At 44.7% G+C, this 17,877-nt stretch overlaps 1 protein-coding gene and 2 non-coding genes across 3 annotated transcripts in view; 1 reads left to right on the forward strand and 2 right to left on the reverse strand.

Moving 5' to 3' along the window:
* Positions 1-365: 365 nt before the first annotated feature.
* LOC144698565 (uncharacterized) overlaps positions 366-17,877 on the reverse strand; it is a 160,266-nt gene continuing 142,754 nt past the window's right edge. Inside the window, exons 4-7 of the mRNA XM_078570495.1 lie at positions 6,253-6,359; positions 5,833-6,087; positions 620-763; positions 366-471 (exon numbers count right to left, since the gene is read on the reverse strand). Of these exons, the coding sequence (XP_078426621.1) occupies positions 366-471; positions 620-763; positions 5,833-6,087; positions 6,253-6,359 (612 nt within the window). The remainder of the gene's footprint in view (positions 472-619; positions 764-5,832; positions 6,088-6,252; positions 6,360-17,877) is intronic.
* On the reverse strand, positions 13,920-13,991 carry trnae-cuc (transfer RNA glutamic acid (anticodon CUC)). Its single transcript has one exon. It is a non-coding gene; the product is annotated as a tRNA-Glu (tRNA).
* trnas-aga (transfer RNA serine (anticodon AGA)) lies at positions 16,092-16,173 on the forward strand. The gene has a single exon. It is a non-coding gene; the product is annotated as a tRNA-Ser (tRNA).

The raw sequence follows: 17,877 nt of genomic DNA on the forward strand, positions 1-17,877 counted from the left end.
GGAACTTTAGAGACAGTTTGTCCCGGTAGGCTAGAGGAAGGGAGGGAAGCAGCAGAGGCAGCTGATTGGATTGTCTCAACCTTAGTGACAAAGAAGCTCCATGAGCTCCTCACACTTGTTGTTGGAGGTGAGGATGGAGAAGACAGGGGAGAGAGAGAGAGCCCGTCAAAAGGAACTGACTTGTGTTAAAGATATGAAAAATGTTCAACATACTGTGTGTTTAATACAAAGTTGATTTATTTGACTTCATCCAGAATATTTAGCACCTCCAACATGGTTGGAGCTTTTCAACATCAGCAAAAACAGACTCCGATGAAATTTGTTCAGTCCTGGATGTAATGAACAACAAAATCCAATCACTGTAGTTAATTGTGAACTCGCTGGTGTGTTGGCAGGTGGGATGACTGAGTGAATCCCTTCCCACACTCAGAGCAGGTGAATGGTCTCTCCCCAGTGTGAATTCGATGGTGTCTAAAAAGGGTGGATGAATCAATGAACCCCTTCCCACACTCTGAGCAGGTATACGGTCTCTCCCTGGTGTGTCAGCAGGTGACATAACTGAGTGAATCCCTTTCTACACTCGGAGCAGGTAAACGTCCTTACCCCATTGTGAATTCGCTGGTGTACAGTGAGGTGAGATGAGTGCCTGAATCCGGTCCCACAGTGAGAGCACCTGAACGGTCTCTCATCAGTGTGAACACGTTGATGGCACAACAGTTCCCCAGAACTTTTAAAGCACTTCCCGCAGTCCGAACATTTAAAATGCCTCTCATCAGTATTGAATCGCTGGTGTCTCAGCAGGTTGGATAACTGAGTGAATCGCTGCCCACATACAGAGCAGGTGAACGGCCTCACCCCAGTGTGAACTCGCTGGTGTCTCAGCAGGTTGGATAACTGAGTGAATCCCTGCCCACATACAGAGGAACAGGTGAACGGTCTCTCCCCAGTATGAACTCGCTGATGAGTTTCGAGCTGAGATGGGGAATTGAATCTCTTCCCACAGTCCTCACATTTCCACAGTTACTCCTCAGTGTAAACACTGCTTTTTCCTTCCATTATCGAGCTTGATGGATCGAGTGACTCTGTCAGATCCTGATGCGATGTTTGGTTTGAGTTTCCCGACTGTAAATCCTCCCCTTCTAATACCCTGTGAAATTGATTTAAAACAGAAAAAAGGGAGTGAGAGAGAACCCACAAAAACACAAAGGCAGGTTGTGAAATTGAGCTGAATGAGTCTGGGAATTTGTGGGGCTGGCACGAGGAAAAAGTGACCATGAAAACTGCTGGATTGTCATAAAAACCCAACTGGTTCACTAATGTCCTTCACGGAAGGGAACCTGCCACCCGGTCTGGGCCTACACAAGATGCTGGCCTCTGTGGGAGGAGTGCGAGTGTGAGAGGAAGGGCAAGAGAGAAGCGAAGGAGAGAGAATATCTTGACCCTATACAAATAGAACAGAAATACATCAGGTTCTTGCAAACCATCAACCTCCACTACCTAGAAGGACCAGGGTAGCAGGTGTGAGTGCACACCATCACCTCAAAGTTCTCTTCAAAGTTACACACCGTCCAATACTGGATGAGCAGAAATTTCCTTCATTTAAATATTGGGAAGACTGAAACCATTGTCTTCAGTCCCCACTACAAACTCCACTCCCCAAATACCTACTCCATCCCTCTCCCTGACAACTGTCTGAGACTGAATCAGACTGTTCACAATCATGGTGAAATATTTCACCCCAAGATGAGCTTCCAACCACATCTCCACATCATCACCAAGACCACCATTACCTTCTCAATGGGTAACAAGAGATGGGCAGTTTATATAATAGACTTGCTACCAACGCCCACACACCCCGAATTAAAAGCCTGTACAGAAATATTTGTTTCTAAAACAATACACTTTTTAGAAGAACATAAGAAATAGGAGCGTGATGCTGCACCATTTAATAATCTTCTACTTCAACACCATTTCCCCATACTATCCCCAAATTAATTAACCTTCTGTAACTATTCTCACATCCTCTGAGATTTGTAGATATCTTTTATTTCTCTACTTTCTCTCATTGTCTATCCTTTGTCATTATAACTTCACTCATTGATCACTTCCTGTTTCCCCCTCAATTTTACATATCATTCATTGCTTTCTTTCTGTATTCTCTCTCTCTCAGAATCTGTGGGTTTGAGAGTCCAGAGTCAGCAACTTCAACACCTCATTAAGAAGCATATGCTGAGCAGATTCTCTGTTCTCTACTGTATCGTATATTGATCCATAAATCAGAATAAACATGTAACTCCCATGTGTCCAGAGTCACTTACACGAGGTCAGCCCACGGGATGGAACCTCGGGTGCCCTGAGTTTGATTTCTGGTGTCTCCAGTCCCGGCTGCCTCCTTACATCAGTATCCCCTCACTTTTATACCCTGTAGTGATCCAGCTCTGGCCCCTGATTCATTGTCTTCTCTGCTGGGTTTTGGCAGGAAGTGAGGAAAAGACAGCTGGAATTTCTCGAATCTGTGATTCACAAGGACACATTCCCTGTTTCCCAGCAATTACTTTTCTTCAGGAATGTTCTCATTCTCCCTAAACCCCCCTGCCCATTGTTAATTCTGTTATTTCTGATAGTTTCACAATTATAGGTATAAACATCACACATTATAATCTGATCTATTCCTCACTCTGGTTTCAGTTTATAATATGGTCAATAACAGACAAACTCTGTCCTTTTCCCTGAACTGATTCGAGTTTCCAATGAGCTGATTCTGTGCAATGGAATGTCTTATCAGTGTTGCCGTGGTGACCTGTCTGCAGTAAAGAGCTTGTTTGAGTTTCGAACTCAGACTAAACTTCTCTATCTCATAATACACGTTATACCAGACATTTTACCTCAAAGTATTTTAGCCATGTTACAAGGGGTTCAGTAACATAAATCTTTAAATTTGAAGGACAAGTTTAAAGTGCTGTTTGAACCTGTTACTCCATTTTTATTTATAAAATTAATTTGTAAATCATTGGTTAGGCTGCATTTAGAATATTGAGTCAAATTCTGGGTATCTTACAACAGGAAAGATGTCAAGGCCATGGAGAGAGTGCAGGAGATTCACAGAGACGATACAATGGATGAGGGGTGACAGCACAAAAGGAGGCCATTTGGCACATTGTGCCTTTGTCAGCTCTTTGGAAGAGCTATCTGAATAATCCACTCCCCTGTTGTTTCCCCATGGCCCCGGTCAATGTTTTCCTTCAAGCATTTCTCCAATTCCCTTTTGAAAGTTACTGTTGAATCTGCTCCCACCAAACTTTCAGACAGTGTATTCCAGATGATAACAACTGACTGTGGAATGAAATGTTTTCTCATGGTGACCTGTCTGCTGTGAAGCTCCTGTTTGAGTTTCAAACTTCATTCCAATTTCTCTTTCCCATGAGGAGAGACTGGAGAAACTGGGGGTCTTTTCATTAGAACAAAGCAGGATGAGAGGAGATGTGAGCAAGGAGTTCAAAACTGGGTCAAGTACATGGTACAAAATATTCCAGATACTCCTTGTCCTTCAGGATCAGTGTCCAGGGGAGAAGCTGATGGGTTTATCTCATCATCATCGAGGTGAATGGCTTCTGTCAGAATCAAACACTCTCCAGTCAAACACAGCACGGATTAGATACAGAGTAAACCCATCAGCCTGTCCCCCGGATACAGATACCGAGGGACAGGGAGTGTCTGGGACAATGACATTTCTCACTCAGTAAGGTAGAAATTGATCCTGTATCTCTCCCCATTAATCCTGAGCTCCACACGGCTCGAATCCTCCTCCTGTTTCCCTCCCTGTAACAGCACTGAGCTAAAGCCAGCCCATAATGAGCAGGGCTCAGGGAGAATGGTTACTAGGCACTGCAGTGATGTCATAAAGCAGCATCATTCAGCCCAGCTGGTCCTCTCCCTGTCCCTTTAAAGGTGGAAAACTGGGACATCCTGTCTCCAAACACATCCCACCCTGTTCACACTGACAATCCCAGGGTGGAGAACTGGGACATCCTGTCTCCAAACACATCCCACCCTGTTCACACTGAGAATCCCAGGGTGGAGAACTGGGACATCCTGTCTCCAAACACATCCCACCCTGTTCACACTGAGAATCCCAGGGTGGAGAACTGGGACATCCTGTCTCCAAACACATCCCACCATGTTCATACTGAAAATCCCAGGGTGGAGAACTGGGACATCCTGTCTCCAAACACATCCCACCCTGTTCACACTGAGAATCCCAGGGTGGAGAACTGGGACCTCCTGTCTCCAAACACATCCCACCCTGTTCACACTGAGAATCCCAGGGTGGGGAACTGGGGCATCCTGTCTCCAAGCACATCCCACCCTGTTCACACTGAGAATCCCAGGGTGGAGAACTGGGACATCCCGTCTCCAAACACATCCCACCCTGTTCACACTGAGAATCCCAGGTTGGGGAACTGGGACATCCTGTCTCCAAACACATCCCACCCTGTTCACACTGACAATCCCAGGGTGGAGAACTGGGACATCCTGTCTCCAAACACATCCCACCCTGTTCACACTGACAATCCCAGGGTGGAGAACTGGGACATCCTGTCTCCAAACACATCTCACCCTGTTCACACTGAGAATCCCAGGGTGGAGAACTGGGACATCCTGTCTCTAAACACATCCCCCACTGTTCACACTGAGAATCCCAGGGTGGAGAACTGGGACATCCTGTCTCCAAACACATCCCACCCTGTTCACACTGACAATCCTAGTATTTGGGAGGTGACAGCACATTGGAACAGTATAGGGAGGAGCGGGAGCTTGGAGATGGGGCAGTAGTTTGCAAGAATGGTGGATAAAAGGTTTATTTTTGAGGAGGGGGTGGTGATGGCAGATTTGAGGCAAAGAACAGCACCTGGAGAGAGAACCAGTAACCATGTCTTCAAACATGGGGAAGTTGGGCCATCAACATTGTCATAGGAATAGGGTCGATGGAGCAGGAGGTGGGTCTCATGGACAAGATGAGCACTGGGAGGACATGAGGGGAGATGGGAGAGAAACTGGAGAAAGATGTGGGTTCGGACATTGGGGAACTTTAGAGACAGTTTGTCCCAGTGGGCTAGTGGAAGGGAGGGAAGCAGCAGAGGCAGCTGATCGGATTGTCTCAATCTAAGTGACAAAGAAACTCCATGAGCTCCTCACACTTGTTGTTGGAGGTGAAGATGGAGGAGAGAAGGGAGAGGGAGAGCCCTTCAAATGGAACTGACAGAGATGTTTAACAGATTCAACACACACTGTATTTAACAAAAAGCTGATTTATTTAACTTCATCCAGAATATTAGGAGTCGATGAACATCAGCAGAAATGGGCCCCGAAGAACATGGTTCAGTCTGGATGTGATTAACAACAAAATCCAATGGCTACAGTTACTTGTGAACTCGCTGGTGTCTCAGCAGGTGGGATGAGGTAGTGAATCGATTCCCACAATTAGAGCAGATGAACAGCCTCTCCCCAGTGTGAATCCATTGGTGAACGGTGAGCTCAAATGATGTCTTGAATCCAGTCCCGCAGTGAGAGCACCTGAATGGTCTCTCGTCAGTGTGAACATGTTGATGGTATATCAGGTTCCCAGAACTTTTATAGCACTTCCCACAGTCTGGGCATTTAAAAGGTCCCTCATCAGTGTGAAGTCGCTGGTGTGTCAGCAGTTGAGATGATTGTGTGAATCCCTTCCCACACTTGGAGCAGGCGAACGGTTTCTCGTCAGTGTGAACACGTTGATGGTACATCAGATTCCAAGAACTTTTATAGCATTTCCCACAGTCTGGGCATTTAAAAGGTCTCTCCCCAGTGTGAAGTCGCTGGTGTGTCTGCAGGTGGGATGACTGAGTGAATACCATCCCACACTCAGAGCAGGTGAATGGCTTCTCCCCAGTGTGAATTCGCTGGTGTACAGTGAGCTGAGATGATGTTTTGAACCCAGTCCCACAGTGAGAGCACCTGAATGGTCTCTCGTCAGTGTGAACACGTTGATGGCACATTAGTTCCCTGGAACTTTTATAGCACTTCCCACAACCTGGGCATTTGAAAAGTCTCTCCTCAGTGAGAACATGCTTGTGTGTCAGCAGATGGGGTAACTGAGTGAATCCATTCCCACACTGGGAGCAGGTGAACGGCCTCTCTCCAGTGTGAATTCTCAGGTGTACAGTGAGATCAGATGATGTCTTGAACCCAGTCTCACAGTGAGAGCACCTGAACATCCTCTCATCAGTGTGAACACGTTGATGGAACATGAGTTCCCCGGAACTTTTATAGCACTTCCCACAGTCTGGGCATTTAAAAGGCCTCTCATCGGTGTGAACTCGCTGGTGTTTCCGCAGGTTGGATGACTGAGTGAATCCTTTACCACATGTGGAGCAGGTGAATGGCCTCTCCCCAGTGTGACTGCGCTGATGCTTTTCCAGGTCAGATGGGTATTTGAATCCCTTCCCACAGTTCCCACATTTCCACGGTTTCTCTCCATTGTGACTGCATTTATGTCCCATTAGGTCAGATGATTGATTGAAGCCTTGTCCACACACAGAACACGTGTACAGTTTCTCCCCACTGTGAACGGTGCTTTTTCCTTCCATGTTCAAAATCTGATGATATTCAGGTTACGATAAATTGGACGGCTCCGTCAGATCCTGAGCTGATGTTTAGTTTCAGTTTCCCGACTGCAAATCCTCCCCTTCTAATACCCTGTGGAATTGATTTAAAACAGAAAAAAGGGAGTGAGAGAGAACCCACAAAAACACAAAGGCAGGTTGTGAAATTGAGCTGAATGAATCTGGGAATTTGTGGGGCCGGCACTAGGAAGAAGTGACCAAGAAAACTGCTGGATCGTCATAAAAACCCAACTGGTTCACTAATGTCCTTCAGGGAAGGGAACCTGCCACCCGGTCTGGGCCTACATAAGACTCTGGTCTCCATAAGAACTGAAGTAATAGGAACAAGAGAAGACCTAACACCCCGTCGAGCCTGCTCCACCATTCAATACGATCGTGGCTGATCTTGGGCTTCATCTGCAATTTCCCACCCACTCCCCATGTCCCTCGACTCCCTGAGAGACCAAAAATCTCTCCATCTCAGCCTGAAATATATTCAATGATGGAGCATCCACAACCCGCTGGGCTGGAGAATTCTATGTGACAGAAGGAGAAAAGGAGAGAGAGAAAAAGTCAGAGAGAGGAGTGGGAGAAGCAGGGGGTGAGGAGAGGGCTTTTCATAGACCTACAAATAAACCAGAACTTTGACAGAATCTCCCAAACCTTCAACCTCTACCCCGGAGAAGGACCAGGGTAGCAGGTGGATGTGAACACCATCACCTCCAAGTTCCCCTCCAAGTCACACACCCTCCTGACTTGTCTGACATCCTGTACTGGATGTACAGAAATTTCCTCCATTTAAATATTGGGAAGATTGAAGCCATTGTCTTCAGTCCCCACTACAAATGTCACTCCCTAGACACCGACTCTATCCCTCTCCCTGACAACTGTCTGGGACTGAACCAGACAGTTCACAACCATGGTGAAATATTTCACCCCAAGATGAGCTTCCAACCACATATCCACATCATCACCAAGACCACCTATTTCCACCTCAGTAACATCGCCCGACTCCACCCCTTATTTTCAAATTCCTGTATGGCTGCTCCCTGTTGCTGGAAGCTCCTCCAACATAACAACCCTCGGAAATATCTGCGCTCCTCTAATTTGGCATACTGAGTGTTCCTGATTTCTATTGTTCCACATTCGTGCCCATTCTGTCACTTTCCAAGGCTCCAAGCTCTGGAATTCACTCCCTAAACCTCTCCCATTCTCTACCTCATTTTCCTCCTTTAATTTACTCTGTAAAACCCACTTCTTTGACCAAACGCTTGATCACCTGCCCTAATATCTCCTCATGTGGCTCAGTGTCAAACCTTGCTTTGTAACATTTCTGTGAAATGCCTTGGAACATTGTCTTACATTAAAAGTGCTTTATAAATACAAATTGTTCTTGTTGATTTGGACATATATCACTGTTCCTTCATCATCACTGGGTGAATAACCTGTAACTCCTTACCTAACAGCATCGTGGGAGCACCTTCACCACACGGACTGCAGCGGTTCAAGAAGGTCAAACATCATCTTCTCCACAGGCAACTGGGAATTGGCAATATTTGCTGGTATCTGTGGAGAGGGAAACAGAGTAAACATTTCAGGGTTCGCAGAATGATTTACAGGGAGTAAAATTGCTGCAGAATTTGGTGATCAACATAAGCTCAGAAGTGGAATAGAAATGGACTATAGCGCAGGAAAAACAGTTCCTGACTATGAAAGATACTGTGGGAAGATAAAGCTGGGAAACCAGCAGCACATGGTCAGAGGATGGGCAGCGGAGGAAACCTCATTGAGACACAGTCAGCAGAAGTAACAATAAAATACTAAACATAACTCAAATAGATCCATTATTAGAGACAGAGGAAGGTGGACAATGGTAGAGAGGTGATCAGGGAGGGCAGAGGTGAAACAGAGCAATGGATGGACATGGATTCAAATCCTCAGTAAAGGAGCCACACCAGTCCCAGAGACTTGGAACCTCTCACAGAAAACATCACAGCACTAAAAGCTCTAAATTGTAGATGGATGGTGAAAAATACTCACCTCTGAAAGAATATCACCATTTTCAAACTTAAACTCTCCTGTTGCAGCCTGTAGCTAGAAAGATATCAGAAGCACTGGAGTCAGTGAAAAATCTCCCAGTTGAGGAAATACCTGGGGAGCGGGGTGATGTCACAGTGTGATTGTTGATGTGTGATGATGTCACAGTGTAATTGTCAATGTGTGATGATGTCACAGACACAGAACATCTGGGTCTGTGCAAACCAGCAATCACCACAAATTATGATGTGAGGGTCCTTGAGAGGGGGCAGAGGAGATTTATCAGAATGGGTCGAGGGATGAGGGATTTTAATTGTAAGATTAAATTCAAGAAACTGAGGTTGTTCTCCTTGTAGTAAAGGAGCTTGAGGGGAGATTTGATAGAGGTGTACAGGATTATGAAAGGTAGTTAAATTAAAGCTGTTCCCATTGGCTGATTATGAAAGGATTAAGGGAAAGAGATTTAAGATTTTAGGTAAGATCCACAATGTGAGGAAGAGATTTTTTACCCAGTAACTGAAAATGACCTCAAAGCTTACATTCAAAGGCTGGTGCTATTCAGGTCCTGGTGAATCAAGAGACTTTCAGATTTTGTCATGATGTTTGGTTTCAGTTTCTCATCTCCCTCAAGTATCCCTTGAGTTCCTCCTCTTCTAACATCCTGTAAATGGAATTCAAAAAATCCATCACGGTCAATCCAGGATTGAAATTCAGAAAGAACAAACGTTTCTCTTGGTTTGAGTTTGCTGTGTGTAAATCCTCCCCTTCTTACCCCCTGTAAAAGGAGTTTCCAAAATCCATCCCTGTCGGTCCGGGATAGAAATGCATAACACTATCTCCTCCTGCTACCTGGACCAGGATGACCGCGCATGCGCCCTGCTGCACATTGCCCCCTATAAAGATGGCGGCCGTTACCCCGGGCCTGGCGAAGGGAGAAATCCAGACTTTTTCGGCCCGTTCTCTGCAAATACAAGACCGGTATCTTGTTATTTGAGGTCTGCGGCCTGCACTGTGTCTTTATCAAGCCTCTATTTCCACTCCGCTGGCTCCATTCCTCCTCACACACCCACTAACTCTGTTAGTTTGCTCCACTCGACATTCTCTCACCCGCTCTGAGCAGCTTCAGTCACAGACCAGCACTGCGCATGCTAATGGATCCGACCGCAATGCGCATGCCCCACCACACTCAGTACTGCGCATGCGTAGGCGCTGCTGTTGTGAAGAGAGGGCACATTCTGCCCCGCAGCGAATGCTGGGTGGCCGCTCCGCCATTGAAATATCACGTTGTAGAACAGAAACCTCTGTCCTGTAATCAGAATACGATGGGTGCCATAGGGGCAAGACATAAAATTGTTGAATCAATGAAACAGCGGCCAAATTGCTAAGGGGTCCACCGCAATTCTCACCTGGATGCAGAACAAACCCCGACAGTTAGATCTGAACTCAGTGTAGTCTCAGCAGATGGGGTGAGCTGGTAACATTTCCCCCGATACATGGAACATTTAAGAGAACAGATCTCTGCTCTGATTGTGGATCAAATCTTTTGAACTTTTAAAGTTGGAGTGTTAACGTGTGGGCAAACTGAATAAAGCACTTTGCACACGTGAAGTATCTGAATGGTCTCCCACCAGCAAGACTGTGTTGCTGTGTCAGTAAAAGGGATGAGAGTGAATCCCTTTCCAATTTTAACTGGTGAACAATCTGCTTACAGTGTGGGTTTACCTACACATTTTCAGCTCAGACATGGATCTCGAAATTGACTGGTAATGGGTTCCACATTCTTAGCACTACTTAAGAAAAAGGAACAGGAGTAGGCCATTCGGCCCCTCAAGCCTACTCCGCCATTTAATAAGATCATGGCTGACCTGATAGTCACCTGAAATCTGTATCCCACCTATCACTGATAACCTATCACCCTCTTGCTTCCCAAGGACATATCGACCTCTGCCTTAAAAATATTCAAAGACTTTGCTTCCACAGCCTTTTCAGGAACAGAGTTCCAAAGTTTCACGACCCTGTGAGAGAAAAAAAATCGCCTCATCTCCATTTTAAATGGGTGACCCCTTGTTTTTAAACAGCGATTCCGAGTTCTAGATTCTCTCACAAGAGGTAACATCCTCTCCAAAACCGCCCTGTCAAGTACCCTGAGGATCTTATATGTTTCACTGATCATGTAAAGTAAAGCAAATTACTGCAGATGCTGGTTATCTGAAATAAAAATAGAAAATGCTGGAATTCTCAACAGCTCTGGTAGTGACTGTGGAGAGAGAGGCATGGTTTTCATTTCAGGTCCGTAACCTTTCATCAGAACTGCACTGCATCTGAAATGTTAATAATGCCTCTCAATCCAAAAATGCTGCCAGATGTAGTAAGGGAACTCAAGAAGGAAATGAAAATCCACTTTGAGGAATGGAATCCAATGCAAATGAAGGGTGACCTGCCCGACTGACCAGAGACAGTCAAGGCACCTTTCCTTTCTTTAAGACGCTGGAACAGTGACACTAATGTTATCAGTGAAATTAACTGATTTGAGACATTGAAAGGATTCTCGTTACTGCACATCAGGAATTCAAACCTAATATCGGCTTCGGGACTATCAGAATACTTGGTAACAGATAAGACTATGAAAGGCTCAAAGGGAGATGGCACCGGTTGTAGGAGAGCTGGTTCCCGGTGACATGGATGTGTCTGAAGTGGGTGGGATCAGACTGTTTCCATATATCTGGAATGAATGTCCCACCCTTTATTTTGGAAGAGTAAAACTGACAGAGCGTGATAGCTGTCTGGGTCGTGGAAATCTGAACATTAGACTATCTGACACCCTGGTTTGGATACCTTGTCAGTTAGGTTTGTGTAAGTGTCTGTGGCGCAATTGGTCAGCGTGTTTGTCTGTTAACTGAAAGGTTGGTCATTCAAGACCACCCAGTGGTTTAAGATTTTTACTGTTTTTCCCCCTCAGCACCATTCATTGTCACCCATTTCCAGGTTGTCATTGGGTACTTGGGCTGCAAGATATCCCCAAACGGTGGCAGGTCTTTTGTTGTCCAGTGAGCTCCCACAAAAACAGCTTCTTTTTAAAATTACGTTTTCTGTCAAATACAATGAGAAAAGATTTGGACCCACTCTGTACCTTCATCTAACCCATCAGAAATTCATGAAATTATTGGAATCAAACGAACCCCTCAATTATTCTCTCTTCCTCAACTCCACAGTGAGTGAGACAGAGAAAAGCAGAAAAGCAGCAGTGTTCCGGCTCCACACTCTCCAATCACGCGCTGCCAGCAGAAAGCGGCGACTGCAGCTTCAATCAGCGGGTTACTGCCCATCCCTGGAATGCAAGATACTCCAACCCGGGCCAAACCTCCCAATACACCGAGCACAGGCTCAGGAAAACGCAGGTAGATTATATCCCGGTCACTAAACCTCCGAACAGCATTTACAGAATACCCGAGTGACTGAGTCACAAATAAAAGTCACACCAACTTTCTAAACTTTTCACTGTAAAATTCCTTCATTTTATTGAAAATCTGACTGTTGTGAATCTGAAAATGAGCACCATGGGATTTGTGTTACCGAGTGACTTGTTTTCCATTGTTTGCCCGTCAGGTTTGCAATTCAAATTGTGTTGGATATTGAAGCGATTCTGATTTCAAAATGAGGACACGAAGCAGGTAAATATTAAATCCAGGAGAAAATCCTGAGGAAAATGGATCACAGTATTTGGAAGGAGGTGCAGCTAAGAAGTGGAAGATGTGAATGATGTTATTGATGATTGAGGGGAATGCATTGCAACTTTGGTGCATTTGTCGGCCGATTACGTTCCACACTTTAAAATTCCGGTCAAGCTGAGCTATCAGGTAGAAATCAGCAGGTTTAACCATGTATATTGAGATACAAAACAATTTTTCATGTTCCTCACTAGCTTACTTGGCAGAGCATGAGAATGTTAATCTTTGGGTCATGGGTTCGAGCCCCACGCTGGTGCTCTAATACTTTGAAAATCTGAATAAAAGTCGTACTGTCTGGAAACATTGACCCTCGCTCCAGCTGCTGAGTTTTTCCAGCATATCCTGCTTTTGTTTCAGATTTCCATCATTCAAGGTAATTTGCTTTTATCTTTTTAATTTGAAATCTTGCTGCTTAAATAAAACACCAACTGATCACTGCGGCTCCTGTGAAACTTACAAGACAGACATTCACCACTGAAATTCAAAGTACGTTCATGTCGCATCTCTTTCTGCTTCTGTCTCGCCCCCAGCTCCCTCTGCCCGTCCAGCTCCCAGGTCAATTAGGTGCTTCATGCAGACACAGTGAATTCGTGGGAATGGGTAAAACTCGTGGGTAAAGAGACAACTGGATCTCATCTTCCTGATTCTCCCAGATACTGATTACAGGAAACTCTTTCGAGTTACCAACAGTCACAGATTGCAACTTCTTTCGAGTACAATCACAGTTCTTGGTTTTCCGGGAGTGGGATATGAACCCACAACCCTCTGATTCAAAGGCGAGGGTGCTATGAACTGAGCCACAAGTACCCACAGTCACTACCCTCCAAGTTGTTCAGCTTTTTAATTGATTTTCACACTGGGTTTCAATGTGAAGAAAGCAAAGCTGTGATAAGCTTATATTGTTCAACAGATGTACTGCAAGAAGATACATGACAGGCCGATGATAACAGTGCTCTTTGGACGCGGTGAGCTCCAGTGAAGGATTGGCACCATTAATGTATCGCCCAATTAGTCTCGTGACAAATCTCGTGCTGGAAATGACAAGAAAACTCGTTGAATTTGGTCCGTGTTTAGGTTTCAAAAGAGCCGAATACAAGGTAAGAAAGTACATCTCGCTCGAGTGGGTTATAAAATGGCAGAATGACCCGTGCTGTTGCTTTAAAATTATAGAAAGTTACAGCACAGAAAGAGGCCATTCGGCCGGGCGTGCTGCTTTCAAAGAGCAGTAGTGATTGTTTGATCCATCAGGAGTGATATTTGTGCCGGTGCAAACAGTAGGCAGCAAAATTCGTACTTCTCCCACTCATATTTTGCCTCACACCAACATTTCTATAGTCAGTGCTTTGCAACTTTTCCTCTTCCTTCATTCCCTCACTCCCCTTGAACCAAGTGTGATGTTTTCCAGCTCTGAGGCGAAACTTAAACTCTCACTTCTCTGATTCTGGTGGAGCTTTTAAACGTTTCCAATCAATGAAAAATCAACATTCATTCCAACAAATTCAATAACTCGACATTCCCTGACCGGGAATTGAACCAGGGTCGCGGCGGTGAGAGCGCCGAATCCTGACCACTAGACCACCAGGGAATCTGCACCAGCAGTTTTTGATTTGGCTTATCTGCGCTGCATTTGCCTATTGTTTTTCAGTTCAGATCTCCTTCACCACAAAACTGCCTGTTTAGGTTCAAGATAAACGACTTCTTCAGCCAATGAAAACAACGGTTGCTGTGATCTGGAACATGAAATTGACAGTGAGGTGAAATAGCCCCACAAGCTGCTCATGTATAACTTTCAATTTCCAAAACCCTCCACCCTATTCGCTGTTGGTCCAATGGAAGCGCCGATTCCCAGTCACTGGACATCAGGGAAACTACCAACAAGGCTTGACATTTGGATTATGGAGGCAACTTATGACATTTTCTTTTTCATTCCCGATCTCCTTCACCAGAGACAACTTTCTCCGACTAATTGGTCTGTTTGGGTTGAACACAGGTGACTTTTCCCCAATGAGAAGAACCATTGCTGATGGCTGGAACATGAAATCGGTACTTTCCTCCTTTTAGACAGTTCTTAAAGCCTCCCCCTTTGACCGAGCTTTTAGACATCTGACCGAATATGTGTCTCAGTGTCACACTTTGTTATACAATGCTCCTGGGGAACGTCTTATGACGTTTCATTCGGTAAAAGGCACTGTTGTTGTAGGCTATATATAGAAAGTTTCAGTTTTTTATCTTTTTACTTTTAAAATTTTGCTGCTTGAAATAAAAAAAAAACACCAACTAATCACTGCGGCTCCTGTGAAACTTACAAGACTGTCATTCATCACTGAAAGCAACTGACATACATCTAATTCAAAACACTTTCATATCGCATCTCATTCTGCTTCTGTCCCTGTTTGGCCTCCAGCTTCCTCTACCCGTCCAGCCCCCAGGTTAATTAGGTGCTTGATGCAGACACAGCCAGTTCGTGGGAATGGGTAAAACTCGTTGGTAAAGAGACACCTGGATCTCATCTTCCTGGTTCTCCCAGATACTGATTACAGGAATGTGCCTAGTGCCGATTATCCACAGTCAGTCTCCTCCCAGTTGTTGAGCTTTGTAATTGATTTTCACACTGGGTTTCAATGTGTAGAAAGCAGAGCTGTGATAAGCTTTATATTGTTCAGCAGATGTACTGCAAGAAGATACATGACAGGCTGATGATAACAGTGCTCTTTGGACGCGGTGATCTCCAGTGAAGGATTGGCACCATTAATATGTCGCTCAATTAGTCTCGTGACAAATCTCGTGCTGGAAATGACAAGAAAACTCACTGAATTTGTTCCTTGTTTAGGTTTCAAAAGAGCCAAATACAAGGTAAGAAAGCGCATCTCGCTCGAGTGGGTTATAAAATGGCAGAATGACCCGTGCTGTTGGGAAATATAAAATTACAAAAAGTTACAGCACAGAAAGAGGCCATTAGGCAGGGCGTGCTGGTTTCAAAGAGCAGTAGTGATTGGTTGATCCTTCAGGAATGATATTTGTGTCAGTGCAAACAGTAGGCAGCAAATTTCGTACTTCTCCCACCCATATTTTGCCTCACACCAACATTTCTACAGTCAGTGATTTGCACCCAGCCTTTCCCCTCTCCTCTTCCTTCATTCCCTTACCCCACTTGAACTAAGTGTGCTGTTTTCCAGCTCTGAGGCAAAACTTAAAACCACACTCCCCTGATTCTGGTGGAGTTTTAAACGTTTCCAATCAATGAATAACCAACACTCGTTCCAACAAATTGACATTCCCTGACCGGGAATCAAATGCGGGCTGCAGCGCTAAGAGCACCGCATCCTAACCATGAGACCACCAGGGAAGTTGCACCAATAATTTTCGATTTGGCTTATCTACGCTGCTTTTGCCTATTGTTTTTCAGTTCAGATCTCTTTCACCACAAAACTGCCTGTTTAGGTTCAAGATAAACGACTTTGTCAGCCAATGAAAACAACGGTTGCTGTGAGCTTTCTAAGCTTATGTGATCATTCTCACTCTTTCATTTCCAATTTGGTGGGAAGAATGAGGAGAGACAGAATAAATTTCAGGGTTCTGGGGAAAAGGCCAGGTAATGGCCATGACAAGACGGGCAGAAAGACCGCTTTCTCTGCTGTAACCTTTACGATTTCATACAACTAATAATGGTATAGGAGCAACCTCTGTAGTCGTGGCCGAGTGGTTAAGGCGATGGATTAGAAATCCATTGGGGTTACCCCGCGCAGGTTCGAATCCTGCTGACTACGTTTCCTGTTATTTCTGACTTTGACTGTACGCAGACAGAACTAATTATCGTTTGAATCGAGGAAAAGAGATCCAAACACATCCGTGATCTCTTATTTCCATTCATTGTCAGCCTTCTGCAAATCTCCAGTCGGAAATGGAAAAAAAAGAGCCAATTTGGTGACATGATTTCATCCTGGCATTTGCCTCTCCTTAAGCCCCTGTCACTCTCGGTGTATATCTCTGTTTGTTCTTATGTGTGGGTCAATGTGGTTTAGTTCCCCGAGGAGGTGAACACATTTTTACGAGCACAAACTGTATTCACATTCGTGGTGCAACTTCACATTACAATGTTACAGTGAAAAATATCAGGATGAAAGAGACAACAGGAGTCTGTCTTTTTCTCTGTATGGAGTACAACAACAACTTATATTTATAAAGCTCCTTTTACCTCATGAAATGTCACAAGGCGTTCCCCAGGAGCATTGTATAACAAAGTATGACGCTGAGCCTCATATTCTGTCAGATGACTAAAAGCTCTGTCAAAGGGGGAGGCTTTAAGAACTGTCTTAAAGGAGGAAAGTATCGATTTCATGTTCCAGCTCTCAGCAATGGTTTTTCCCATTGGCTGAAGACGGCACTTGTGTTCAAATGACATAGACCATTTGGTCAAAGAAACTTGACCCTGGAAAAAGGGATCTGGAAAGGGAAAATGCCACAAGCAGCCTGCATGTGTCAAACTGCTGGGTTAGTGGTTAGAATGCGGTAATTTTATCAGTACAGCCTGCGTTCGATTCCTGGTTAGGGATTTGAAACTTATTCCTCCTGGGCGAGCTGATCAAATCAATGTGATTAATTTGTTGGTTGTAAATAACACTGTAAAGCTCTGCTAGAAATGATGGAGTAAGAGTGTAAATTTCACATCAGAGCTGGAAATGTCACAAGGGCAAAACTCGGGAATAAACCCAGAGTCGGAGTAAGGGAGTGAAAATAAAAGAGAAGGACTGTGGTAGGTTACAAAGCACTGACTATAGAGCTGGTGGTGCGAGGCAGAATATTATTCCTGTATTACCCATGTCACATGCAGCTCTAATTTCCTGATTTATCCCATGCCCAACATTACCACTACAGTTTAGTGGCCTATAAACAACTCCCACCAATGTTTGCTGCCTCTTGTTGTTTCTTAGCTCCACCCAAACTAATTCCATATCTTGATCCTTCAATCTAAGATCCTCTGTCACTAATGTACCGATCTCGTTCCTTATTAACAGCGCGACCCTGCCTCGATTTCCTTTCTGTCCATTCTTCCTAAAAGTATTCAGGTCAACCAATCACACTGTTCTTTGAAAGCAGCACACAGGGCCGAATGGCCTTTTTTCTTTGCTGTAACTTTCTGTCATTTTATTTTTCCTAATACCACGGTTAAGATGAATTTTCTGACCTTCCATATGATGCTTTGAATTCAAGACATTCAGCAAATTCAGCGAGTTTTCTTTTCATTTATGGCAGGGAATTTGGAACAGGACTCGTTGAGCGGCAATTAAATGTTCTCAATCGTCAGATGCAGCTCACTGAGTCCAAACAGGCACTGTCAGCATCAGCCTGTTATGTACATTCTTGCTGTGCATCGTCTGAGCTATAAGCTAATCACAGCTCCACTTTCTGCACATTGAAAGACAGTATGAAAATAAGCACCATTTCAAATCTTAACAACACGCATATTTGTG

The sequence above is a fragment of the Cetorhinus maximus genome, chromosome 23 (genome assembly GCF_964194155.1).
Source record: "Cetorhinus maximus chromosome 23, sCetMax3.hap1.1, whole genome shotgun sequence".
Classification (NCBI taxonomy): domain Eukaryota; kingdom Metazoa; phylum Chordata; class Chondrichthyes; order Lamniformes; family Cetorhinidae; genus Cetorhinus; species Cetorhinus maximus.